This window comes from Lagopus muta, chromosome 1, assembly GCF_023343835.1.
Source record: "Lagopus muta isolate bLagMut1 chromosome 1, bLagMut1 primary, whole genome shotgun sequence".
Taxonomy (NCBI): Eukaryota; Metazoa; Chordata; class Aves; order Galliformes; family Phasianidae; genus Lagopus; species Lagopus muta.
The window spans coordinates 58707147-58734187 of NC_064433.1; the positions used below are offsets into that span (position 1 = coordinate 58707147).

The window sequence follows — 27041 nt, forward strand, 5'->3', positions numbered from 1 at the left end:
TATGTTTTAAGCTTTTTTGACCCAGTCAGCCAAAATGTGGTCTTTGATTGCCTCACTAGAGCAATCGGTGGGGATAGTTAGGTACATGCCTTGTTGTTTGGAAGCAGCAGGGCTCAGATGACCAGGGGTCAAGCCTGGACTTCCCATGGGCCAGATTGCTCTGCTATGCCTCCAGAGCCTTGTCAGCCATGTTACAACCCAAGACCAGCTCCAGGCAAGGGCTTCCTCCTCCTGGTTTACACCCACATATCTGTTGCCAGACAGAAGCCTTGCCTGGGTAGCTCGGGTCTCACATCCTACTGCATATACTCATATTTGGGATGCACATGGAAATGGGTGGATTTGGGGTCTGGTGACTCCTGTTCCTGCAGATATCCACCTGTGTGGAGAGGCTCCATGAGTACGTGCTGCTTTTCTCTCTGGTACTTCCAAATGCAGGGCAGAGGCAGAGGGTCTTTGTGAGCAGACTGAAGGGCTTAAAGGCTGTTAGTATTTTCACTATATTTGAAAATATATTTTATTTTAATAAATGCAACCACAGCCATTATTCTGAAGATGTAGCATGTGTGTGCTTATTTTTAATGCTTGATAGGTTATATCATGTTATTTTGGTTTTCATCTGTAAATAATGTATTAACTTATTTATTTTCTGCACTAGTTGAGCATTTTTGTTTCAAGGATTTGACAGAATGCTATGATATTTTTAGAAACCCAGCAATCGCTTGAGATTGTAAATTCATTGGCACAGTGTTATCTTGGTTTTTGTTACATTGTCTGGCATAAGGAAGCTTGGACATCTGGGAATTCTAAGGTGGCTCAGTTTATAACCTGGTTACCAACTACCTGCTTTAAACAACAGCTTAAGATGAGAATAAAAAAATTGAATTGGACACAAACTAAGACATAGCAAAAACAGAATTTTTGTGCACTATTTAAAAATCTCATTAAAAAAAAAAAAAAATCCAGGCACGGTAAAGGCAGCAACATGATTAATCCCAGGAATGTCAGTTCTCTTTAAATCCTTTAGACATAGGTGCTCCCAGTATCATAGTGGAATCACAGAGTCATAGAATCGCTAAGGTTGGAAAAGACCTCTAAGCTCAGCTAGTCCAACCATCAGCCCGTCCCCACCATGCCCACTGACCACATCCACACTGTTACTGAACCCCTCTAGGAATGGTGATTCCATCACCTCCCTGGGCAGCCTGTGCCACTGCACCACTCTTTCTGACAAGTTTTTCCTAATACTCAACCTGAACCTTCCTTGGAGGCTATTCCCTCTCATCTTTACAATCATGGTGACAAGGTTCTCTGGATTATTTCCTGCTGAGGAAGTACCACAGAAACCTCACAAGAGAAGAAACACTTCAGAAGCTGTTACTCAAAACATTTGTATTTTGTTTGCTCATACAGACACAGTTTCTGTCAAATCTTAGCAAATACAACAAATAAGGGCATTGCAGGGGACTAAACCGATTTCCCTAGTGATGGCACCAGTGCTGCAAGGGGAATCTGTGGTAGGGAATGCTCCACTTGCAGTCAACTATCAGCACGCTAGCAGGCAGCAGGCAGGTCTCCAGCAGGTTACTGGGTTGAGTGGTGGCCCGTCATCCACCCTGTGGTTTCCCACAGGAACTGGAGAGCCCAGCTTGCACCAACATCCATCACAGCATCCAAGTTTGCACCGTCTCTTCTCCCCCTGTGGGAGAAGTGGCCCTCCCTTCCCACTCACTCCACTCATGTCTTTTCTCTCTCTGCCTTCCCAGCCGCTGGGCCAGTCGCAGTGCCACCACACAGCGGAGGAAAGACCGCCTCCGGCAGCACTCAGAGCACATCGGGCTGGACAATGACTTGAGGGAGGTAGGTGGTATCTGCGAGCGGCACGAGATGTTCACCCCAAGGTAACGTTTGGACCAAGGGACCCTTGCTGCTTCAGGCAATATTGTTGCTCCCTCAAGGTTTGTGTGGGTCTGTTGCCATTTAAGTACTGCTCATCGCCAATGTTTGTATATGCTGTACGACTTCAAAGCACACTGCACAGATGATAAGCTTCTGTTCTTCTGGAATAAAACAGTCCCTCTGTCATCAGGAAAATGGCCTATTTGCTGATATAGACCCCTGTTGTATAACTGCACATGGAGAGCAGAGCTCTGATGCCTGTCTCAGTGCAGCTGTGAGCTCTGCCTAGGGTAAAGGTCTCTGGAAAAGCCAAGTTCCTTAATAAATGTCAGTCAGTGAGGCAGGACTCTTTTTTTTTTTTTTTTTTTTTCTTTTTTCAAGGATTTTTTTCTGTTTTTTTTTTAGCCTTTACGTAGGTTACTGACAGGAGCAAGCCTATTGGAAAGGTTAAGACTTCAGGTTAAGACTTTTTGGGCCTGAAGCTCGGGAACTCCCACACATCTTGTAAATGTCAGTTGCATGCATGCATTTCTGTCCCATCTTTTCAGTTTCTTGTCATTCATTAAGTATTTTCTGCCATATTTTTCCACTGATAATACATGTGCTTCTTTCATATGTCATTAGCAAAAATATAACATTCGTGCTGTTTTGCGGTAAGGCTTGCTGGATAATGCTGACCAGTGTTGGCATTTGCACTATAAAACTCCAATAATGACTGACTCCTGAATCGCAGCTTCCTCTGGTGTTTCAAGGAAACACAGCAAAACAGCATTTGTGGATGTTTGTTGTCGTTTCTGCTAGGATGACTTTGCAAGTATATTTGAAACTTTGCCTTGTGAGTTTATCTCAGCAGAGCCTTTTCAGTACTTTGTCATGTATTTACTTTCTTCTTTTCGGCTGTGGATCATATGCATGCTTCTTTTGCTTTGTTTCTCTTTCTGGCTATTCTGCCATCGGGGCATCTGTCTCCTCTTAGCCCTCGGAGGAGCTTTTGCTTCGCCAGAACTCAATGGCCTTCTGGGAGTGGGACCAGGGGCCGCCCCCTCCTGCACGGCCTCCTAAAAAATCCTTCTCTGAATGCTGCCTGGTACGTTTTAGTTTTTCTTGTTGAAAGCTGCGTTTGAGGTTGTAGCGTGAGGAACCACTGTCTGTGCTGCATCCCAAACCTCTCCCTTTCTTGTAGAGTAGGATCACATCCCTGTAGTGCTTGGAAGTGTGGTTATAATCAGAAAAGTAGCTGGAAAACAGCTCCTGGCTTCCATGTTTGCCAACTCGCTGGCAAACATGACAGTTCTGAGACCAAAAGATGGGGATTTTGCTTTGCTTCCTTTTTCCCTGTGTTGCTCAGCTGGCAATTCAGCTTAGGATGTCAAATCCAAAAAGCACTGTTTTGGCTGCTAAGTCTTCACATCCCAACATGGAGGTGGTGTGTGTTGAACAGGCAGAGAGCATTCTGTTGGTCCTCTCATCCCATATTCATTCTTTTGTTGAACTCATAAAAGTTTATTTCTTTTTTTGTTTAACAACAAGACATTCTATGAATAAAATGAGGTTATCTTTTTTTTTGTACTCTTCAGACTATAACCGCACTTTGCATTTTATTTATCCCTTTGCTCTTAGAAAGAAACACTAGATTTTCTACTTACATATTCCCTGTCTTACTTTTTCACTGTTCTCACTGCTAATTTTTGCATTGAATTAGATGGAAGCCACTTGTGAGATTGCTTGCTGAACAACGTGCTTTCATCAGCTGTGATTTTTATTCCAATATGGTTTTTCAACTGTTTCCAAGTCCTTACAGTATCAGTGGAACTGTAATTACTTAGCTGAGCACTTAGTAATTAGTTGATTACAGCTTCTGTGATAGAACCCTACTTTCTTGTCCAACCTGTAAGACTGATGTGAAGGGGGAAGAATGAATGGTTGTTGTCACCCACTGTCTCCCCAGAGAGACAGCTTTAAGGTGATAAAGACATACGTTTGGAAATTCGCAGGCCTTGCACAAAAATTGAGCATTTCAACATCAGGCTTTGAGCACAATGTTTCAAGACTATTTTATTTGACAACATCCTGTTATTTTATTAACAGAAACTATTGATAGTGTTCAGATGACCTTTTGATCAACTTCTCACTTGCACACCTAAATGTGGCCAACTTGTTAGCTTTGCTCAGCATGTGGTCCTCTCACTATGGTAGGGGGAGATGACACTTCTTGATGGGCTTGGGTTTTTTGTTCAACAAGCAAACAAACAAAACCCAACTCCAGAGAAGCAAGGCAGTGGAGCAAAAAGGTTTAAAAGTCTTTAATTATAGCTTGGATCTTATTTTAAAGAGCATGACATTTTTTGTCCATACTTCTCTATTACAGCCCCCACAGTAAAAACAAGAATGATGCGAAATGTCAGTTTTACTTAAAATGAGCTTCAGTTGTAATTAAGAAGTTAATTGAGAATAAAATCAAGTCTAATTTTTCCCACATGAACTATCCAAATGCAAAGTAATGGGATAAATTTTTCTCCTTGACTAGGTTCCTTTCTGCTTCTTGTAATTTCTTTTCAAAGGTTTTCTTCCATTCATGTACAGTCTAGTCAACAAATTAACCAGATGGCTTTTAATTTATTTATTAGTGAAGATCAAATAACAATAGAAAAACATTTTGCTTGGTACTTTGGCTTTGTTGCTGGATGAAGGTATCACGCTTTTATACACTTGGTGTGCCTAACTTTGTGCTAGTGGCTAACAGCACAGTTCACCAGACAACGCTGGTTGTTTCAGTTCTGCACTGGAAAATATCTTGCTTTTCCTGTCGTCATAAAGGAGCATTCCACTTCTCCAGCCCAATACTTAAGCATCAGACAAATCATGTTGTTGTTACTAGATTAACAGCAGCTCATTCCTTTTCACCAGCATCTGCTTGCCTAGGATTAGGATGAGGAGAATCTCTCCGACTTGTAATATCTAAAATTATTCTGTTTATTTTTAGAAATACATGCAGGAGGCGAGGAGTTTAGGAAAAAATTTGAGGCAGCCCAAACTCTCGGACCTCTCTCCGGCTGTGATTGCTCAGACCAACTCGAAATTTGTGGAAGGGTTGCTGAAGGAATGTCGCATGAAGGTACATCCTCCCCTCTCTCTCCGCTCTCCCATCCAGTTGCTCATGCTGAATGTAAATAGCATCTGCAGGTTGTATCCTGAAAGTCCTTCACAGCTGGAACAGTGTTGGTCTGTTGGTTTAACGGGCTGCTTACAAGGTGGATATTCCTTTGTGTTATATATTTTTCATCTGCTAAAAAAAAAGAAAAAAAAATGTGTTACCACTCTTCTGTTTATGCAGTCAGAGTTGATGGGAAGAGTAAAAAGGACAGGAAGGAGAATCAGGATGATGAGACATCCTAGGGAGGATTTCCTTTAATTGTTCATATTTAAAGGTAGCCTAAACATGAGGTTGAGACCCTATGTCAAAAGGGATATATTCAGTATGTGCATATTGTGCATGTTATTTATGCAGAGCTAACGTCGTATACCAGCTTCTGATATTAAAGAAGCTTTCATATCCATTGAAATATAATTTCTTTGTGTCAGTCACAGTTGGTGGTATAATGCATTACCTGAATTTTAAGCTTTGTTTCCCGTGACAAGAACAACAGCAGATACTAAATAAGACTGAAAATATATAGCTCTGTACTCTGTCTGATAGTGGCCAGTAATAAATCAGCAATGTAGGAATAGGACAACAGATAAAGGTGATAGAAACAGGGCAATATGGATTAATAATGCAAATGTGTTATTTTAATTATTCTTTTTTAATTCGCAGTCTCTGTAAAAGAGATTTGAGGTTTCTCAAGCCAGGCCATTAGCAGTGGTCTCTATATTGTCTACTGGAAGAATGTTTTAGTAAAGTGATTTATAAATTCTGTCCCTTGGAAATAACATTTTTATAAGCCTTTTAGATTTTTATTATTATTATTTTCTTTATTTCTTAGACTAAACGTATGCTGGTAGAGAAAATGGGCCACGAAGCAGTGGAGCTGGGACATGGAGAAGCCAATATTACAGGACTGGAGGAAAATACATTGATTGCTAGTCTCTGTGATCTGCTAGAAAGAATCTGGAGTCATGGTCTGCAGGTCAAGCAGGTTGGTAATTAGAAACTCAGGACTCTGTTTGTGCAAGACTTTAGCAAATACTGAATGCCCCCTGTACCTTCTAAGCTGCTGGTCATTTCAGCATAAAGATATCTTTGGGCTCAGTCTCGTTGGTTCATGTTTCCTGAGAGGTTTTATTTTGTCAAAACAGCTCTGGAAATTGCAGTGATATTGTCAAATAGATGTTTGGTTTCTTTTCTTTCGACCTTCAGAAGCTAAAGCCAAGAGAGAACAAACAAACAAGGTAGGCGATACGACTGCCAGCTCCGTCAGTGACCATCCCTTTCTCTTCCCGAGGCCTTATGGCCCAAAAGAAATGTAATGACTGTCACTGCTGAACTGGAAGCCCACTGAAATGCCATCCCATTATTATGTTGCATTCATTGGTACCTTTTCTACTGGCCATTTTATTTACAGCCTCTTCATTTTCAATTTTCAGGGGAAATCTGCTTTGTGGTCCCATTTACTTCAGTACCAGGAGAGAGAAGAAAAGCAAGAACATAGTGCAGAGTCCCCAGGTGAGTACCCAGCAATTCACTCTCTGATGGATTCATCGCAGTGAGTGAACTCAGGCCTGTGAGGAAGAGTGCAACCACACAAAGTCCATATGAGATTTTCAGTGTATTTGCTTGCTAATACCAAATTTACATTTTGAGGCCTTTCATAATCATTATGAAGCTGTCTTGATGTCTGGACAAAATAGATTGATGTTGTTGGAGGGAAATGAGGATACTTACTATAGCTGTCTGAAAATCATTCAATGCCTGCTCACTACCTCCGCTCCCTATCATCCATCATTGAGTGAGATGTGAGAAGCGGTGCTTTTGTAGAAGATTATTACTGAAATAGCTGAAGCCATGGAGATACAGCTCAGACAGCTGACATTTTTCTTTCACTGAGAATAATCTGTCTCTGAAATCGCAGTGTGAGTAACTCCATGTTCAATATATCTTTGGTGGATGGTTCAGAAGCTGTGTAATTAATCTCCATCCACTAATCTGGGCACCCAGTTTATGCTTCGTTTTGGCCTTTTACAATCACCAAATTACTTCAGTGTTGTGAGAGAAGATGGTTTTCTGATGACCTTGAGATCTCCCTGCCCCATGTCTGCTGCAGCACATTGTAGTAAAGGTCTCTGAACTTCGTGGGTCATCTTCCAAGGACTGAAATCTTCATGTCCTGCAGAGGAGAACTTCTATGATCAGTCCTTAAAGACACACCGATGGATAAACTAGTCTCACTTACTAAGAGTTTTTAATAAGCTTCAGTGAGTAATGCACTAAGCAGTCTGACTGGCAGGCACAAATTCCTGAGAGCAAAATGTTTCACCACAAAGTGGTTTGATTAGAGGAGTGGAGCACAGAAATGCATGGCATTCTTAACATCTAGTGTGCAACTGTAGCTTAATTTTATCACATCCTTCTCAGTTGTGAGTTTTCCATTAAAACATACTACTAATAAGAGCCATCACTGTATAGATTTCTGTTAATGTATTTCACATACAGTAAAAGGAAGCTTTTTGTATCCCCAACTTCAGTGCTGGAGTTAGGAAGGAATAGCTAGTAAGTGTCTTTGCTTCTACATACTTTTCTAGGATAGTGTTAATGATAATGCACAGAGACATTGCAGTTGCCAGCAACTTAGGATTGCTTTCAGCTTCATATAAAACAAGTGCATCGCAGGCCATTCCAATAACTTTGTATTAACTTCACATATTTTCTCCACTGTAGTTGCTGTTGGAACAGAAAGACGGAAGTCTGATACAGGAATTACTCTGCCTACTTTGAGGGTTTCCCTGATACAAGATATGAGGTACACGATTTGATTTGTCTGATCATCTTGTCATCGTTTTAATTCTGTAGCATAATGTAGAGATCTTCACTAGCTTTGATTTTACAAAGGTTAAGTAGAACTAAACATTCTCTTCAGCCTGCATTCAAATGTAGAGTTACCTTTTTGATACACAAAACTTTTGTGTGTGTTTTGAGTAAAAGACAACGAAAAATACACAAGTTCTCCTGGGCTTCTGGTTTTGTCTTCTCCAGGGGTATTTATAGCAGTAGAGCTACAGCTAATAACAGATATGTTAAATTCTTTAGTACTTTATTTCTTTTTGATTGTTTTAAATTATTGACCAACCAAGTACAGTTGATAGATGATGCAAGGGACAGACAAATTCTCTTGCAGTTGCTGAGCAATGTTCCTTCTTTTCAAATAGCATTTAATGACAAATAGTAATAAATACACAAAATTAGACTGTGCACAAGCATAGCAGGTGAGCTTGGAATGTGAACTAAGGGCAGGTACTCTGTAGAAGACAACAGCCTGGCTATGGAGAGCTTATTGCGAAGCATTGTTTGAGATCCTGAAGGATTACAGAGTAAGAAGGATGGAGGCTGATGTGATAGCACCAGACAGTTGTTCTTGAGGGCATCTCCATGATCGAGCCAGGTCATGCCACTGTTCTGGCACTTCGCTTGCCACAACTGAGAGCTTCAGTGGGCTAGAAGTGCCATAGAAAAGAGACCAGGAGTAGTGTTATAATGCTCATCTGTAAAGAGCTGCTAGCAATTTAAAGCACGAGGAAACATGAGCATTGTTTCTTGTAATGCCTCATCCTTCTTCCATGTAAAAAGAAGGCACTTCCAGCAGCACTCACTGTGTGTGTGTGTTTTGTCTTCCACGTACTTGCTGAGCTCACTGAAGAAAGTCCAGCACAAACCTGAGCTCTGCTCCTTGAGTCCCAGCACTGTGTTTTGAGTATCTTGAGCATTTGAGTTTGTACACAAACATATCTGGTCATACAGAATGCTAGATAGGTGGTGAGTTGAATTTGTCACGCAGAATCTCATGCATGATTTCTCCTGCTTGGAAAGAAATTTCTTTGCACACATAGGTTTATGCTGAAGTTAGAAGGCTGGGTAATTGTTAAATTTCTGGAGCTGCAGTGCTGACTGAACGGATGGCTAGAGGATTTGCGTTGCCTTAAGCACAGCTTGTTTTTGATGGCTCATGCAAGGTCGTGTAAACAACTTAAATAGCAGGGCTGAATCACAGTCACACTTCTGAATGTGTGATGATGAGGCTGTGTTACAGGTAATGCCATGTGTGTCCTCTGCCTCCCTCGCAAAACCATCCATCTCAGATGTGGTGCAGAAAATGCTCAAGACATTTATTTTGCCTCTTGCACGACCCCAGACTTTTGGCCCAGCTAGGCTCTGTTTATATCAGCCAGGTCGTTCCCTGTGAGCAGTGCTGTGGTCTTGCCGTGCCTCCCCTCCTTGGGGAGTATCCAGCCAAGGGTGCACTGCACACACAGAGATGCTGTGTGACCTGCTGCAGCCACAACAGCCTGCACTGTCAAAGACCTTCGTGGCACCAGCTAATACAGCTCATTTCTGACTGCAGGAGGATCAGGAGCATCGTGCCATCCTCAGTGGCATGGTGATGCTGAGCAGCTGTAACCTCTTCTGGCAGCACAGCTATTTGCAGAGAGTTTGTCTCACTGTACCCCAGGCGTACATTTGGCAGGGAAAAGAGATTTTTCTGTGTTGCTAATGGGATTAAAAACCAAGTTTCAACCTGGGGAGTTGCACTGAAATTGCTTTTCAGTTCTCTGACAAGAAGAATTTGTGCAGTGGTGAGCATACAGGGCTTACACTGAGGTCACTGATAAAAATAGAGCTGTTCTGACTCTCACCAGTGAGAATGAAATAAATCTGAGCTCCTGAATGTTCTGTTCTGATACACTCTGCTTCTGCTGACACCAAGACTGATCACTGAATCTTTTTAAGGTTTCTGCCAACCTGCATTTTTTTCCCAAATGCACAGTTTATGCCAATCTGGTCTCAACCAGAAACAAGTAATGAAGAGGCATAGAGCATGCATGGAATACGGTTAAGTCCATCTGTATTTGAATCTACTCAAAGTAAAATAAATTAGCATTTCATATTAGATGTAATTTAAGCCAAGCAGAAGAGGGGGGAGAGATGGTCTGTGCTTTGATCTTCCCATCTCAGAAGACAAGAAATGTCTGAAGAGAGCATCACAGTGCTGTGTAGCTGAGTGGAGTGCATGTCCTGTCTCTGATGTGCCCAGCTGTGTGGGCTGCCAGCTCTAACACTGGCTGCCCCGCTCCAAGCCAAGAAGAGGCTGTCACAGAGGGCTTTCCAGAGCCAGGAGCAAGGATCTCTGCAGTGATTCAGCTATGAGGCATCACTGCTGAAAGAGGGAGGCTTGTGAGCTTGCTTACAAAGGACAAGGACTTATATGAGCATGCTGTGCCCTCTAACCTAGGTTTTACCACCAGCAAGCTCCCATTGCTCTTATCAACCACGTATTCCTGAAGTGTGCATAGAGCATAGAGCAGCATGATGCAGACACCTCCTCAGGGATTGCCAGTGCTGATCTGTTTTGAGAATTCAGGTAGGTTAGCCTAGCAGGGAACAGCACCGGGCGCTGCTGAGCTATGCCTGGTATCCACCTCACTTGTTCAGAGCAAACATGCATTTATGGACAGCACTAAGTTGTACGCTGCAGATTTGCTTTTAAAGCCCTATTCCTGTCACATTAGAAGCTCTATAAACAAGGGAGTGGTTTTCTCCAATAATGCAGGGTCTAAATATAAAGCAGAGAGAAAACAGATGGGAAAAAAAACACAAGACAGTGAGACTAGACTAGTGAACACTGAAAGCATCAGTCACATCATGACTTTGTTAGATTTTCTTTAGAGTAAATATTGCCACGTTTCCTAACACTCAGCAATGCACGGGGGGCAATGAAGGACAATGGCCACAAAGATTCAGCTGATGGTACGTGGAGCGTGGCACCAAAGATTGGGAGGGCTGAATTGCACTTACCATGCAAGCTGTGTGTAAATTAAGAAATTGCAACCCTTTCTTTCCCCTGTTGGGAACTGTTACTCATTTTTCTTTCTATTTATTTAACAAAGCAGGGGGTTTTTGGAAGCAGCTTCAATCTGCCATGACAGTTCTCTTCCTCTTCTTGTGTTCTCAAATCGGAGTTTCTTGCATTCTCCAACCTGAAATATGGGAAGTTTCAAAAAAGAAAGGCAAATCTATAGAAAAAAAGCCCCAGTGGCACAGTTCTGCTTTGCTACAAACCAAGCATGTGGCATGCAGATCACAACATAAGGGCCTTGTATGTCCCTGAAAAGGTGATTCTGCCTGTGACGGGTTTTCTCTAATAACCCTCTTTTTCCTTGAATTTCCCATTTGGTTTGTTAGAGCCTTCAGACTAGGCTGTGGTTTGAAGGATCTCTAAGATATTATTGTCCTCTGCCCTCACAGACAACGTACCCGTTTGTGTCAGTACCTACTGTAGCATAAATGGGTCTCAGAGGTGGATGACGGTTGTTTGTTTTGAGTTGGATTTTTCTTTCCTTTTTAAATTGGGAGCAGCATCTGCAGAGACAGTGCAGGCAGTGCAGGGATGTGCAGCTCTACCCCTGCTCATCTGAGCTAAGCAGGCATTAGGACACAGAGCAGCTGACGTAGGGCACTAGCAATGAACTTGTGTGCAGGAGGTCCTGCTGTTGTTCCCAGGCCAGCCAAGGTCTGTTGGGGGTCTCAGTGCAGGACCGCTCCTCTATAAATGATTTTCATACAAGTTTTTGTACTGCACAACCTTCTGCTGTACTTGTCACATGCAGGGATTAGATGGGATTTGGTTCTGTTTGTCCTGCAGCATTTAAATCAAGAAACATATTCCAGTCCAGCTGCTGCATCACACTGGATGCTACTACTTGAAACATGTAGGGTTTTTATGATTCATCTATTATTATTGTTATTATTACTACATTATTCATTATTATTTATTTTCCCATCCATTTCAGACATGTTCAGAACATGAGTGAGATAAAGACTGATGTGGGGCGAGCCCGAGCCTGGATAAGGCTTTCTCTGGAGAAGAAGCTTTTGTCTCAGCATCTGAAGCAGCTGCTTTCCAACCAGCCACTTGCCAAGTAAGTTGGCTCTTATTCTCCCAACTTTCTTTCCACATCTTCCTCACTGGTGAGCTGAGGGACCATGCAGGCTCACTGCACGGCCTGGTGCCTTGTCTGGATTTGCTGGTTTCCAGACAGAAGGGACTGAAAGGCTGTGGAGGACGTTCTGCCCCCCCCCAGCAGGGCAAGAGTCCACTTCTCTGTGTAGTAGACTAATGTTCAGGAAGAAGAGGTTTGATTTAGGGTCAGTGCATTGAACCAAGCCACTCCACAGCCTTACAGTCCTACAGTCTAGAGCAAGTGAAGCTGCAGCCTGTTTTTTTACAGCAGTGCTGTGTTACGACTTCAGCAGGCACACATCCCAACTGCAGCAGGACTGGGCGGGAGGCCAGCCCTCCCAGCCACACAGCACTCCCAGCTCTGTCTCCTTTTGCAAGCACAGGCACTGTCTGCTTCCTGACTTTGTTTTCTCAAAGCAATCTATTAAAAAAAAAAAAACAACTTATGTAAGGAAAATGTCCAAACTACTGCATGCAGTTCTTAGCAGAACTGGTGCGGTGATGAGTTGCATGCTTGATTATGCTGGAAGCTAACAAATACTGCAATCTGCCAAAGAGTGAACAGCTAAAGATGAGCCGCATGCCTCATTTGAGCTGGACCAGGTTAATTACTGAAAGGCTTTTGCACTGCTCTGGGCAACCAGTGTTGTGACCTGGACGGGTGGCAGCAAGGTTGCTGCTTGGTTCTAGACGGTCTGGTGCTTTCTGTTTGGTTTCATCTGTTGGAGTATGAAGCAGAAGGAAGATTAAGTTATTAAACATAGCTATTCAGTTCTGGGAAGATACATCCCATGGAAGATAATTGTGGGAAAGCTTAAAGAGCCTTAAATGGGGCTGCTGTGTCTAGGCTCAGGTTGTGGGCAGCACTAGTTTACATCTGCACTTTGCAGCAAAACCAAAACTGACCCTTCAATGAGATGAGCTCTGTATCTCTGCTACAGCACCATGGGAATCACCATGGTCTGAAAACACATGTAGCACAGAGGGTGAGTGATCTCTGTGGTTTTCTGGCAACTTGCATGAACTGGAGAATCTCACTTTTCTCACCTGCTGTGTAGATCAACTCTTCCTTTGGTACTTTTTCAACAAAACAGAAATGCTTTTTTTTTTTTCACCAGGAAACTTTACAAGCGTTATGCTTTCCTGCGCTGCGAGGAAGAACGGGAGCAGTTTCTGTATCACCTCCTCTCACTCAATGCTGTGGATTACTTTTGCTTCACAAGCGTCTTCACCACAATTGGTGAGTTGGAGAATGAATTATTTTACCCCTGAATAAAAATTTCTTGCTGTTGAGATTTGTGAGAGGAGACCTTACTGCGGTCTTCCAATACTTGAAGGGAGTTTGTAAGCAGGAGGAGGCTGACTTGTTACACAGTCTGACAGTGACAGGACAAGGGGGAACGGTTGTAAATTAAGAGGGGAGATTCAGGTTAGAGGTCAGGAAGAAATTCTTTACCCAGAGGGCAGTGAGGTGGTGGCACAGCTGCCCAGAGAAGCTGTGGTGCCCCATCCCTGGAGACACTCAGGGCCAGGCTGGATGGGGCCCTGGGCAGCCTGAGCTGCTGGGTGGCAGCCCTGCCCATGGCAGGGGGTTGGAGCTGGGTGGGCTTTGAGGTCCCTTCCAACCCAAACCGTTCTGTGACTCTGCGTTGCTGTTGCCACTGTATGAGGAATTGAGCCCTTATCTGGAGCCCTTGGCTGTTGCTGCCAGCTCATAAACGCTGGGTGTTGCTGTGGGAAACCAGCTGGAGAGCAAGGCTGTGTGGGAGTGTGCAGGATAAGAGCATCCTCACAAAGGAGGGTAATCAGCAAATTGTGCTGCAGCACCTGGTTTTCTTCTCTGCATTGTGTAGTCTCTTTAATCTTGCCTCCCCGGCAAGCCCTCTCCATCCTAATGCTTCCCTCTGCCATTCCCTAAAAGCACACCCAGCACTCTCCGCAGGCTGACAGAGACGGGTCTCGGAGGAGGAGCCGCGAGGCGCTTTGTGCTCCGCCGTATGGCATAAACCTCTCCCTCTCTCCTTAAACGCTCGAAGATTCCCCCTCCCTTCCTTTCCTCTAAGAACGAGAGCAGACATTGGATGTGAGTCCTCTCACCCGCCTCGGGCTGGCGGCTCAGCGCGGCCCTCCAGCACCCCCGCGCGGCACCAGCCGGCCCTGGCACTGCTGGGACGTGAGGCGGGAGCTGACCTTCAAGAGAAGGGCACGCTTTGCTCCATGGGTCGCATTTACCACGGGGGGAGTAAGAGCCAGCACTGATGTTTCCTTCCTCTCTGTTCGCAGTGATCCCTTACAGGGCGGTGATAATCCCCATCAAAAAACTGAGCAATGCAATAACCACATCCAACCCATGGATTTGTGTTTCGGGAGAGCTAGGAGACACGGGCGTCATGCAGATTCCTAAAAACCTCTTAGAAATGACATTTGAGGTGAGTGCGCTCCCTTTCCCTTTTGCTTTCAAACACACTTCCACACAGACATTAGCTTGCTGAGGATTTATTGTCTTGAGAGCAGAACATGTCAGATTCTGTCCAGGTTCTCAAGGTAGCTGGAAACTCAAAGTTGGGAGCACGGTGTGCTCCTCACCCACACTGCTCAGTGAAAGTTCCCCTCAACACATACTGCCTTTTAATGACAGGCTGAGCTGCAGCCCCTGTCCCAGCCCAGAGCTCCGCTCCTCACCCTGTCACTCTGTTGCCATATCTCATTCCCTTCCAAGTTTTGCCAGGTATCCAAATTTTCCTTTTCCTGGCTCGCTTACAACTTCTCATTTCCCTTCCAGTTTCTTTCTTTCAATCTGTCTTCCTACTTAACACCACCCTGGTCCCTCCCAGCCTCTGGCTAGTCCCAAATTTCCACTCCTTCTGCTGCAACTCCTTGTCTAACAATGCTACATCCCTTCCAACCAGGCAGTCTGACAACTGTGCCCTTCAATTTCCCAGCTTCAGGTACTATCACAACCAAACTGTAGAGCTGCCATTCTCCCTGGGCTCTTTTCTCAGTGCTTAATATGTTTACTTCTTTGCATTTGACTTGCCTGTGCTTCCTTCTGCCTTCTCACACACCAGGTAGTATAGGTTGGCTTGGTGCCACCCCACAGCAGCTTCTGGCTGCAGGAAAAGCTCAGTCAGGCACCTGTAGCTCCAGGCTGTACCATATCCAGTAAGCAGTGATTATGTAGGAAAATCTGCTAAAGTTGCATCCTTTGAGCATGTGCAGACCGATCTTAAGCAACAATAGTAAAAAAAAAAAACAAAAACACAAAAGCATGCAAACAAAAAACTCTTACTCAAATAAAAAGTGAATTTTAACACAGTTATTTTCCTGGTATAGTGCCTGACTTATTGAAACACTATCTCCACATTTCTAACAAGCAGAATGACGGGCTATACTAATACTCTTCAAAAGAATACTCTTTTGGCTGAAGTTTTTGTTAGAAATAGCAACTTGCGTAGCCACACGCTATGGAAAACATCAGCCCAAGCTGCTTGTTTGGCAGTAACAAAAAAAACCAAGGTCTTGTAAGGGAAGTGTTTAGGTAACTAAGGTTAATAGATGTTGCAGGCAGCCCCACCTACAATTACATACTGCGCTGGAATTCACAGTCCTTTTTCTCTCCTTCTGCCTCATGAGGATTATTTTTGTCTTGCTCAGCAATGAGCAAGCTGATTTTTGAAAATAAGGAAGGATTTAGAGACTGTGTTGGAGTGTGGGGTGGTTCCTTTCAAACAAAGGTCAGTATGCTCAAAATGCAGCTTTGAGAGGCTGTTTCTTCTGAAGGTCTATTTCTTCCACAAAAGCACACCTTTGTATCAGTTTAGCTCAGATGTTTGTAATTAACACTTCTCGGAATTACTCAGTGAGTTCTCACTATAAAGAATGTAGTCTCTTCATAACCTTTTAACAGTTCTTATTTCACAGTATTTATTTTCTCCTGTCTTACAATAAAACAGATTATTCTGCTTTTCAAAATGTTCTGCCTGTTTGGTTGAAAATGCTTGCTGTGTAAATCAGTGGAAATTGAAGAAAAGCATACATTTGGGACCATATGTGTGCATGTGGTGGTGGAGGGGGTGGTCTGTTTTGTTTTGTTTTGTTTTTTAATGAAGTAAAAACTGTTATTTATTTCAGTGCCAGAATTTAGGAAAGCTGACGACTGTTCAGATTGGTCATGACAACTCAGGGCTGCTGGCCAAGTGGCTGGTTGATTGTGTCATGGTCAGAAACGAAATAACAGGACACACATACAAGTAAGCAACTAGTTCTAATTTTCTTTGTCTGAAATTCCTACTATCAGTCTAGAAAAAGCAAGAACGCATTCGTCTTTTCAGTTGGGCAAAACTATGGTGGAGCAGCATGGGCTGATTTAAGTACCTGATAGAGCTGGGTTGGTCTCCCCACCCACGACTCTCATTTCAGAAGCTCCAGTTGAAGCCAAATAATCTGATAAATATTAAATGAGGCTTGAGTGCAGGATTTTCCTTACATCCCTCTGAGATAGGAGAGACGGTATGGATGCTTTTGAAGTGACTCATATGTTTACATCTAATAATTAAATCTCTTGATTTAATGTAGGATGGTAACACTGTGCACATCTTTACATTCCAAGAGCTGGAATGATAGTTTAGGGCAAATCTTTAGGCTTTTGGGGCTGGGATTTTTTGTTTTGTTTTTAAAGCATTAAATACATTACGTTATCTCCTAACTCACCATTGTTTTTACAAAACATCTGGATAAATAGTTCTTTTTCTAAATTAAAGAAATTAGACTAAATTGAACTTGGAAAATTATCCCTCAGAAGGGTGAGCTCCAGAGCTTAGAGTTGGGGGCAGAGTATGGGGGAAAGAGGGAGGACACAGCTACAAGCAATGGTAGCACAGATGTTTGTGTAGACTTCACTGGGACTGCCGTGTGGCTGCAACTGAAAAACAACCCAGCAGAGAGCTACATGTGTCCCATTAAATAAGTGTATAGCATTTCATGTTTGCCAGTGCTTTCATGCCAGCTTTTCATGTTTCCCCTTCCTTAAGGGAAGGCAAATGTAGTTCTCTGGTTTGGTCTTTTCAGTTGCGGTGCAGTGGAATACTGCCTGCTGAGCTCTGGTTTGTGAAGAGCTCTTTCCTGCCTGCTAGCGGTGTAGATGGAGGCTCACTGTCCCTCTGGGTTTGAGATAAAGCTACCTACCCATGTGACTGACCCGTGTTTCTGCTGGCCCTTGGGTAGGTTTCCCTGTGGGCGATGGTTGGGAAAGGGAGTTGATGACGGCAGCTTGGAGCGAATCCTTATTGGAGAGCTGGTGTCCTCCACATCTGATGAAGAGCTGGGAAAGCAGTGCCGTACTCCACCCCAGCAGAAGTCTCCTACCACAGCTCGGCGGCTGAGCATCACTTCTCTCACAGGAAAGAACACCAGTAAGTCCAGCCCTTCCTCCCAGGGCTCTAGAGAAGGGGGCATTGTCAGGACAGCTATGAGCAGGACAGCTTTTGCTGGAGTAAGGCTTGGTGCAGAGGAACAGCCACAAGCTTCTGTTTTTCCTATTTCTGTGCCTGCGGCTTGCTTTGTGGAGGTGAATGTTGCCTCTTTCATTCTCCTCTTCTGACAGTTGAGAGAGAATGTACCTCTGCCCTTGGAGCATGGAAATATAAGATGGGGGAATAGGAAGCAGCAGAATCTGCAGTAGCTGGTGCTGCTCTTCTTCCTGGCTTTCTCTCTCTCTGCAGTCAGCAAACAGACATGCACCTCTGGGGGTCAGTTCAAAGTAATGTAGGTGCTGTGAGCCATCCTCTAGAGGACCCATCTCCAGAGAGTGTGGGGACATCAGCTTCATGTTCCTCACATTAGGTTGTGAGAATAGTGACAGTGGCTATAACACAGGGTACAGGGCTGTGAGGGCTTCGCTACATTCACAGTTCTTCACTACAGCATACAGGTGAGCACAGTACACACTGCGGATCATATACATAAATCTGTTCAGCTCTGGTGAAATTAGATAAAATGATTGCTGAAAGGTCAAGCAAGGAAACAGCTTCCAAGAGTAAATGAACTAAAAATCATCACTGCAGCTCTTCACGTGCATGAAGGAGTAGGCATCAGAGCTCCTTGCAGAGTATTTACTTAGGTCTGGGGGCACTAAGGCCCAATAATTTGTTTTTGTTTTGAGCTGCAGGAGATACTTTTTCAGACCTACCAGGAACTGTAGAGGTCATCGCATGCTAAAATCATATAACATTGGAATCCTTAGCGTTGGAAGGTACCTCTGAAGGCCATCTAGTCCAATACTCCTGCAAGGAATTGGGACACCACAGCTAGAGCAGGCAAAATAATACTGAATTATTCCATGCTTCCAAAGTAACAATGGTAGTGATGTTGTGACATGAAAATCTGGAAAGAAATCACAGAATAATCATCGAAATGATTAAGGTCTAGGACCCCCACAGAGAACACTAGGGAGCTACTCAGCACTGGGGCATGCAGGGCTGGCAGAGCAGCCCAGGAGGGCTCTGATGTGAGGCGATGGGGCTGGGGTCCATGGCTGTCCTTCTGCAGCACGGGTATCCTGGTGGTCCTGCTGCTGGCAGAGCTCTGAGGCCATACAGGGCTGTGATGGTAGTGAAGAGCCCCTCACAAAGGGCACTGTCAGCTCTTTGATGAACAGCTGCAGCCCCCACAGTAAGGCTGCCTGGTTGAACCCTAACATACACAGGAAGCCCTCAACGGTGCACTGTTCCCTCAAGCACCTCCCAACTCTCATTGTCAGAATCCTTATGATCTCTTCTTGGAGCCACTGGAGCAGAAGGTCAGGGTCTTCTGGGTGTTTTCGAAAAAAGGCAGCCCAAACCTCAGCTGGGAAGCTGTGCTCTGGAGCAATGAGCACCAGCTCTGCAGGCCCCTGCTCATCCTGCAGGCTGTTATCTAAATGTTCTGCAGATGAGGTAATTGTCATCTGATCTCACTCATTATTTTGGCCTATGGCACAGCTCAGCTGCTTTTTTACCTATTGGAAAGCACAGCCATAAGAAGGCTAGTGGAAACAGGTCATGTAGGTGACATCATCAATGCTGTCCCTAAGGTGGGCAGCAGCAATGCCCAAATCCCTCAGCAGCAAATCCTGCCAGCCACCCTGGGGCTGTGTTCCCAACCCACTTACATCCACTACTGCAAGTGTACCCTGCATGCCTCAGTTGCCTGAGCCAGGCAGGGCTAGGGAAATGCTGATTCCGTTCTGAACCTCTGATTGACCACCTGAGGCGAGCAATGAGTCAGCTGTGGGAACACCGGTGAAGGCAATTCACCTGTGTTACCAAGAAGGGGTGGAGCCTGGCTCCACCTCTCCTAGAGCCCATTTAAGGGCTGACTGCCACTGAGGGAGGATGTCTTTCTGGAGTTTGCTCCTTGTGGAGTTTATTGCATGTCTATAACACTGGTGAGCACTTTCATTTGTTATATTTATCTTTCCACCATGATAATCTTACTAAGCCTAACAGTTGTATGCTTACTGACTCTGCAGATGGGCACTAAGATCTACTGTTAGCAGCCCCATGGCACAACCCATTTAAGTCCCCACTCAGTGGTCTGAATCTCACAGATGTGCTTGATTAGAATCTAGGTACAAGTCCACACTGGTCTCTGCTGGTGCTCAAATGCATGTATTTGGGCACCACCTGGGCCTGCGTCACTCTTCATCATTCAGTGGCTTTCCTTTGTGATGCTGATAGAGCTGGGAAAATAAAAATTGCATGCTAGCTCTCTCCACAATAATCTATCTTCTTGTATACACTTTCTGAAACTTAGGGACACTTTTTTTTTTTGTTCTAGTTTGGATGTAGTACAAATTGGTGTCAGTCTTGACATCAGGTTTGCTTTTCATACCAAGTACTCATATCATAGCAGGTTGTTTGCTTGCACGTTCCTATGCAGCCTACTCTGCAGGACCTGCTTTAGCAGGGAGTTGGACTAGATGAACTCCAAATCTCTTTCAAACTCTATGATTCTGTGTGTGTGAGCAACTAGATAAATTTTGGAGGTACTTGCAGAAGATGAAATAGTAACAGGTAGAAGCATAGAGTCATTCAGTTGCAGAAACACACAGCGTAACAATTCAGAGCAGGAATGGGGTGTACATTTTAATACTGAAGATAACTTTCTCTTGGAAGTATCGCCAAGGAGTATCCTCTTGGCTCTACTTCCTCACACTGGTACAATGACTAGTCACGTATCTAAAGCAGTTACTTTTTGTGGCTCATCATGGATTCAAATCAGGAATTCATAGGTGCAGGGTTTTCTGGCATGAGTTGCAGAGAAGCGAGTCAAACGTCTTGCCTGCAACCTTCCAGCCCATGTCTCTTCATCAGAGGATTGCTGCAGTCTGCGATGAACAAGATGTGATTAGCTCAAATAAAACATTTATCAAGTCAGACCCTCGGGTTGTGCATTTTTAAGTATGGCAATTTATTTTACTATTCCGGGATTGCTCCTTAGTTGCTTATAATTATGACTTGAGTTTATTCAAGACAAATGACTGCCTGAATTCTTTCCTGTTGAAGATACAGGATAATTCCTGTAGTTCAAGCTGTGTCATCATGAGAATTTGATAAATGTTTTAAAGTTGATATCTTCATCTAGTGTCTTTTCTATGGTTTCACAGAGCCAAACGCAGGACAGATCCAAGAGGGAATTGGAGAAGCTGTGAACAACATTGTGAAACATTTTCACAAGCCAGAGAAAGAGGTACTTCTGCTAGTCATTACCTGTCATCTACAGCAGGTTGTCAATACAGTTGTAAATAGAAATTGACTAGTAGAGATTGTTAACCTTTAGATTTTCAGCCTGTTGGCATATGAACAGGACAAGGTGTTCTCACAGACTCTCCCTTTCCTGCAGAGAGGGAGCCTTACCATCCTGTTGTGTGGGGAGAATGGCTTGGTTGCAGCACTGGAGCAGGTCTTCCACCATGGATTCAAATCAGCTCGCATTTTTCATAAGAATGTCTTCATCTGGGATTTCATAGGTAAGCTGGTGTGTGATTTGGAGGTAGAAGGAGATGAAGATTAGGGAAAATGGCTACTTATGTACAGACTTGGGATTCTGATGCCGTTTATTCCTGCCTAGCAAAATCCAGATTGTTTGAAAGGAATAAGAAACAGAGTAGATGAGAAATACAGAACTTTACATAAAGAGTAAGTGTGAATCTCTGCAGAAATTTAAGAGCACTTCAGGTTCTAGTCACATATTCATAGGTGAATGTTCAAACAACTGTTTCCCTGCCCAGAAAAGGAAGTGGGCTGGAGTGGCTTGGAGGTTGGAGTAGAACAGCAATCGATATTGGAAGAAGAGCTGGGAAGGCTCAGGGAGTGAAAAGTTTAGATTTCTAACTGTTTCAGAGCTAAGCACTGTTCTGGTCTTCTGGTGATATCTATCTGTAGGCCTGTGTTACAGTAATTTAAGTCATGCTTATTCTCTTAAAATATGCTGACAGGTTGAGATTCTTAGCCTGAGGGTAAGCGCTTACTCAGAGAAAGTGAAAATTCAAAGCTGATGGTATCACAATGAAACCATAGACACTAGTGCAGCTCCTTGATGTTACACGTGTCCTATGTCAGTGAATGTGCTGACCGCAGCCATGTAGCAGAGGTGGAGATCACCACCCACCTCCTGTTTTCAGGGTGAGGAATCTATACATAAACTGTGCAGTCGCTCTTGGCAGGCTGTTCAAGGGCTCCCTTGGGTAAGGGTAGGGTAAATCTTGGTTGTACTGAACTACTTCAGTACTTCTCACCGAGTTCTGATTTTTTTCCCTACCACAGAGAAAGCTGTTGCCTATTTTGAAACCAGTGACCAGATTGGAGACAACGAGGAGGCCCTTTTGCTTCAGAGATCATCATGCAAAACCTTCTGCCATTATGTGAATGCCATCAATACAGCTCCAAGGAACATTGGAAAGGATGGCAAATTCCAAATTCTGGTTTGCCTGGGGACAAGGTACTTATCTGCTCTTCCTTATGCATGTCCTCTTGTGCTAGACATTTTACTGTTATTACCACCTCTGTTTTTCCATTTTAAGAGATCTTGTACCTTCTATTACCAGTACCTATTTTTAGACAGCTTTAATAGTAGACAAAAAATCGTGGCAAAGAAGCAGTAACAATATACAGCTGCTATCTAAACCTCTGAGAATGTTTTTAGCTTTTAATATACCTGCTCACTTGGCAGTTGTATGCATGAAATCTGTCTTGAAGCTGTACTTTTGGTGAAGTGCAGATTTTGGGAAAGCTGAGTTTCTTTACAAGAATTGGTGCATTTCTAAATCTTCACTGAATGACTGCCCGTGAAAATGGGATGTGTGTTATAATTCTGACAAACTATTCTAGGTTTATCTTTCCTCCCACATAGGATGCTTCCTGTTTTGCTCTTGTGGGGAGGAGAGAGACTCAGCTGTATGTTACTGGGGAGCTGGTATATCTAGAAATAAGTACCTGGATAATCTGCAAAACAGCTGAAAAAGCATCATCAAAAATTTGGGTTTTTTCCCAAGTTTTGCTTACCCTGTTCCTGATTGGAAAATATTGCTGAATTCTTTCATAGTCAATTGTCCAGTTTTGCTTGTACCTTTCCACTTTCATTCCTACTTTACAGGCAATCACTTCTGTTTTATTAACAAAACTGTGGGTTCTGATTAAGCAGGAAGCTTTTATGTCCAGTGTGCACTGCCCTCAGGCAGAGGCTGAGTGTTGTAGGTGCTGTTCTTGGAGAAGCACATCAGTTTGAGATGCGTTGTATATCGTGCTGCAGTCACTCCTTTCCTCCCTTGGCAGGGACCACTTGCTGCCCCAGTGGATCCCCTTACTTGCAGAATGTCCACTCATTACAAGGATGTACGAGGAGAACGCCCTGCTGCGGGACCGCATGACTGTCAACTCCCTGATCCGAGTCCTACAGACATTGCAAGACTTCAACATCGTCCTAGAGGGATCGCTCATTAAAGGAGTGGATGTTTAGCATGGCTTTGCTGAGAACTTCATTATTCCTTTCCCAAGCAAGCAAACCACAACTGGGAGACCTGTTGGGACTTGAACGCGACGGCAGCGCATCGCTGCAAGGCACCGCTGCTGGCTCCCATGGGAGCAGGAAGCCCAGTTTGTGCTCTGTCGGGACTGTCCTCTAAGGCTGAGGAAAGCTAAGATGCAGTATTGTAGTTTATTTGAAACAGAAATTTAGTATAAAATAGAGTATTTTCATGTGTTTAGATGTGTGTAAATACGCTATCTTCTTTAAGAAATTATATTACTCTAAGAAAGTTTTCTTAGACTGAATGTTCTTGTTCTGACTGTGAGTAGCTTAAACCCAGGGGAGGGGCTGGGGAGGGAAGGATTGCGGTGGGAAGGGATGCTGCTACTTGCTTGCAAGGAAGAAGCCAATCAACGTGTAAATACGGCGCAAACTCAGCAGGGCTTTTTTCAGGTATTGCAAATGAATACAGCAAATATCCTTATGTAGCCATTGTGATTGTCTCACTCTTGGAAATGTTAGTGTATGTTGTTTATCCTGCTGTACATGGTCTCCCTTTATTTTCTGTTTGTTCAGAGACCCAGCCCTTTCAGTGCACAGAAGTTGTGAATTGTCTTTTTTTTTCTTTTTTTTTTCTGTAAAGGTCTTTTGTGTCACTTCTGTTGATCTCCAGAAGAGGACACAGGAGCTGAAATGCTTAAACACTGGAGATGTGAGGTGCTGAGCCTTGGAGCCTGAGACCTGATAAAGTTGTACTGGAGAAGGGAAACGATGGCTTGTTGGCTTGCTTGCTGTTGCTCCTCGTCTCTCTGTATGTTCTGGTGGTTCCCCATTACCCCCAGCCAGCTTGTGTTGTGGATGGCTTTTTTTTCTTTCTCCCTCTCATCTAGAGGAATTTGGCTCCTGCCAAATTCTTGCTGTACTTGAGAGAATCATTGCTGCAGCCACCAATGTTGCTGTGATACTGAGCTGGTCTTGAAATGCTGACAGGTTACTAGTCTTCCTTTATCCCACAGGACGAGTGTTCCTAGAAGTACAGGACCTTTAATTATTTTGGTGGTTTTGTTTGTTTGTTTAATTATCCAGGTACAAAAAAAAAAGGGAATGATGTGAAAGGAGAAAAAAGCTGGTGTTTTGAGCATCTCCTACATTCTTTCCAGTTAATGTGTTAGTAACACAGTGTGTTTGTATAGCTATGGTCTTGAAGAGGAACAAGGAGCAACTGAAGTCTGCAAAGCTAAAAATTTAGCAACGGATTGCATTTAAAGTTATCAGATGCCATGCAGCAAACACAGAGTGTATTTTCCTTGTTTGTGGTTTGGGAGTTGTAAGAGTCTGAGGGCACCGTTAACTTCATCTAGTTCCAGTTGTGCAGGTTAGTTTAAATATAGGTGTCTGCTGGAACTTGTTTACTTGCTTTGATCTTGGCCGTTTTGTCAGAGGATTTCCTGGATGTCTCACAGCTGGAGCCATAAGCTGTGGCTTGGGGAAGCCCTGAGTGGTACTGTAACTGTGTGCTGCTGGCTGTGCTTGCCGGCAGCATTAGGAGGGGCTTTGGAATGATGGGCAGCATCACATCTCAGCACGGTGCACACGTGGTGGAGCAAGGGCAGAGAGCTAAGAAAAGGGAAAGAAGATGAAAAGTAGGGTTTGCTCTCTCACCTGCCTCTTGTCAAGCTGCTCTCCTTTCCTGTGGTCCTTTGACTGCTCAGTTCTTCGAGCAGCATTCTTGGTGTTGAAGGTTTGCATCACATTCCTGGCCAGAAGGAAACTCTTCATGTGACTCCATTTCAATAGAAGGGAGGGTTTTATGTTATAGACTGGTTTTGGTTTTGGTTTTTAAGGAAGTAAAAAGTCAGGAAGTCATTGACTGTAACGGGAGTTCCAGCTTCTAATTACTGTTCCTTCCTCCTGTGCTTGTACTTTCTTAACCTGACTGAACTCATCACAGACACTGCCAGCAGCACTGCTGTGTCACCACTGTGGATGGTGAGCAACTAGTGTTAAGGCTGTGAGCGGTGGTGTGAGTTGGCAGCCAGAGTCAACTCTGTGACATCTCTCTTAGTTTCCAGGAGGGTGAAATTCAGGGTGTGAGGGTTTTCTGAGCGGCCAGACAAGTCTGCTTAAAGTCCACAGAAGATATGTGACAACTTTACAGCAGCAATTGAAAATGTGTTCCCCTACCAGTAAATGATACGTTTAGCACCGGAAGCTGCGTGGCAGAATTATTTGGTAATGATTGCTTAGGCAATGTTTTGATTTCTTATACAACTCAGGCATTTTATGTCTAATGACTGCTATAGATGACTTTTTCATGTGCAGCCCAGCCTAAGTGGCTTTCATTTAACTGAAATAACAACTTCTTTAGTGCTTGGATTTCTTTGCAACAGCATCTGCATTTTCTAGCTGGATACTTCTCAAAAGTACACTGCTGTGTGGCTCTCAGATTAGTATTTATTTATGACTTAAGCAGTCATGACATTTGCCCAACATGACGTGGGTTACGTGCGAGCAGGATAAAGTAGAAACACAGGCACCTCTAAAGGTCAGGAATGGGTGAATGTACGCTCCAAAAAGGGCAGTAAGATGAGGTATTTCTTAGGTTAAAATGAGTCAAAACCTGAGACATTTGAAAATTCAAAACAGGGACTTTCCCTATTTCAAACTACATTAAGGAACCTTTAGCACTTATCTTGAACACGGTTTCACATCATCTTTTTCAGCGAGCGTTGACTTGTTTTATGTCAAGTTTCACATCAGATTAATAATATGATAAAAGTGATGTCTGTCTAACAGTTCTTCGTAGGCAATAAAGCACCCTAAGATCTGCTGAGGGGTGCAGCAGTGTCCCTGCTTCTCAGGAGATGGGACATTTGACAACCTTGGGAGTACGATTCTTCATAGGGAGTTTTTATTCTGTCATGTATGATTTCTTTTTTTTGTAGGCAACCTTGTTTGTTGGAAACTGTGAGGTTTTCTCTGTAAGGTTTACAGAAATCATTCTGCCCACTAGAGTGAGAAACCTATCAGGATCCTTCTAAGCTAACGCAGTTCTTACTTCAGTGTTAAAGCACCTTCATTGGTTGAGAAAGGGAATCTGGGAAAAGACCAAAGCTCTGTGGTATCTGCTTTTAAAAAACAATTTCTACCCAATACCTGTTTGCAGATGTCTGAGTTTGCGTAGTCCTGTTATCCTCACATCTGGCATGGTGACTGGGAGGAGTCAGAGAATCCAATGCCTCACTGTGTACAAAACCTGTATTTATAATTCTCTGAAGCGAATGCGGTTCTGCTGTCTAGTGACAAATCTGCTCATGTTTATTCTGAGTTGGCATGTGTAATTAGGAATCACTGTTCAAAGCTGTCTTTTTAGAATAGTTGTGCGAAGGCATATTTGAGACAATTCCTTCTTTCAATCAAATGAAGGTGTGCATCTTACGGGGAAATATTGTGTGTTACACTTGAAATGTACAGATGTGCCCTGTATGGCTTCAAATGACCCTTCGGTGTCTCCATTAAGTATATTTTGTCTTTACATTACTACTAACTGAATAAGAACTGGATTATTTTCAAGACAACATTAGTAGAAGTATTGTTCTATCAAGCACTTTAACATACATATCACAAACTGACATGGGTTTTTCAGGTTTTGAAGTACATTGAAATACAGCTTTTCATGCTATGTCCTTTACAAATAAAACTGTGAGAATAATGGTTGGTGTTGCTTTCTCCTTGCAGAAGAACCTAGAGTCGAGTTGCAAGCTGGAGAGCTGATGTGAGCCTTTCCCCTGCACCTGGGTTGCTCTCATACTCAAACATGGGATCAGAGAGCTGGAATGCAATTCCTGCCCTCCCTTCTGTCTGTTAGCACACATCGCGATGAGAGAGGGTGAGAGAGAAGAAGCAGGTGGGTGCTGGCAACAAGGAAGCTGCAATAGATTGATAATGAAATGCCCTGCTTAGTAGGTG

General features: G+C 43.6%; 1 protein-coding gene across 4 annotated transcripts in view; it reads left to right on the forward strand.

The window, feature by feature from the left end:
• Positions 1-26784, forward strand: part of DENND5B (DENN domain containing 5B) — a 112045-nt gene extending 85261 nt beyond the window's left edge. For 2 of the 4 annotated variants that reach the window (XM_048934308.1, XM_048934309.1), the window contains 15 exons: positions 1767-1860; positions 2876-2986; positions 4883-5014; positions 5883-6035; positions 6484-6562; positions 7775-7856; positions 11899-12027; positions 13187-13308; positions 14352-14497; positions 16200-16318; positions 17292-17479; positions 20713-20795; positions 20949-21075; positions 21872-22046; positions 22880-26784. In XM_048934308.1, coding sequence (XP_048790265.1) covers positions 1767-1860; positions 2876-2986; positions 4883-5014; positions 5883-6035; positions 6484-6562; positions 7775-7856; positions 11899-12027; positions 13187-13308; positions 14352-14497; positions 16200-16318; positions 17292-17479; positions 20713-20795; positions 20949-21075; positions 21872-22046; positions 22880-23063 — 1924 coding nt within the window. In that variant the 3' untranslated portion in view covers positions 23064-26784. The remainder of the gene's footprint in view (positions 1-1766; positions 1861-2875; positions 2987-4882; positions 5015-5882; positions 6036-6483; positions 6563-7774; positions 7857-11898; positions 12028-13186; positions 13309-14351; positions 14498-16199; positions 16319-17291; positions 17480-20712; positions 20796-20948; positions 21076-21871; positions 22047-22879) is intronic. The other 2 variants (XM_048934310.1, XM_048934311.1) reach the window with 1 other exon arrangement.
• The last annotated feature ends 257 nt before the right edge of the window (positions 26785-27041 follow it).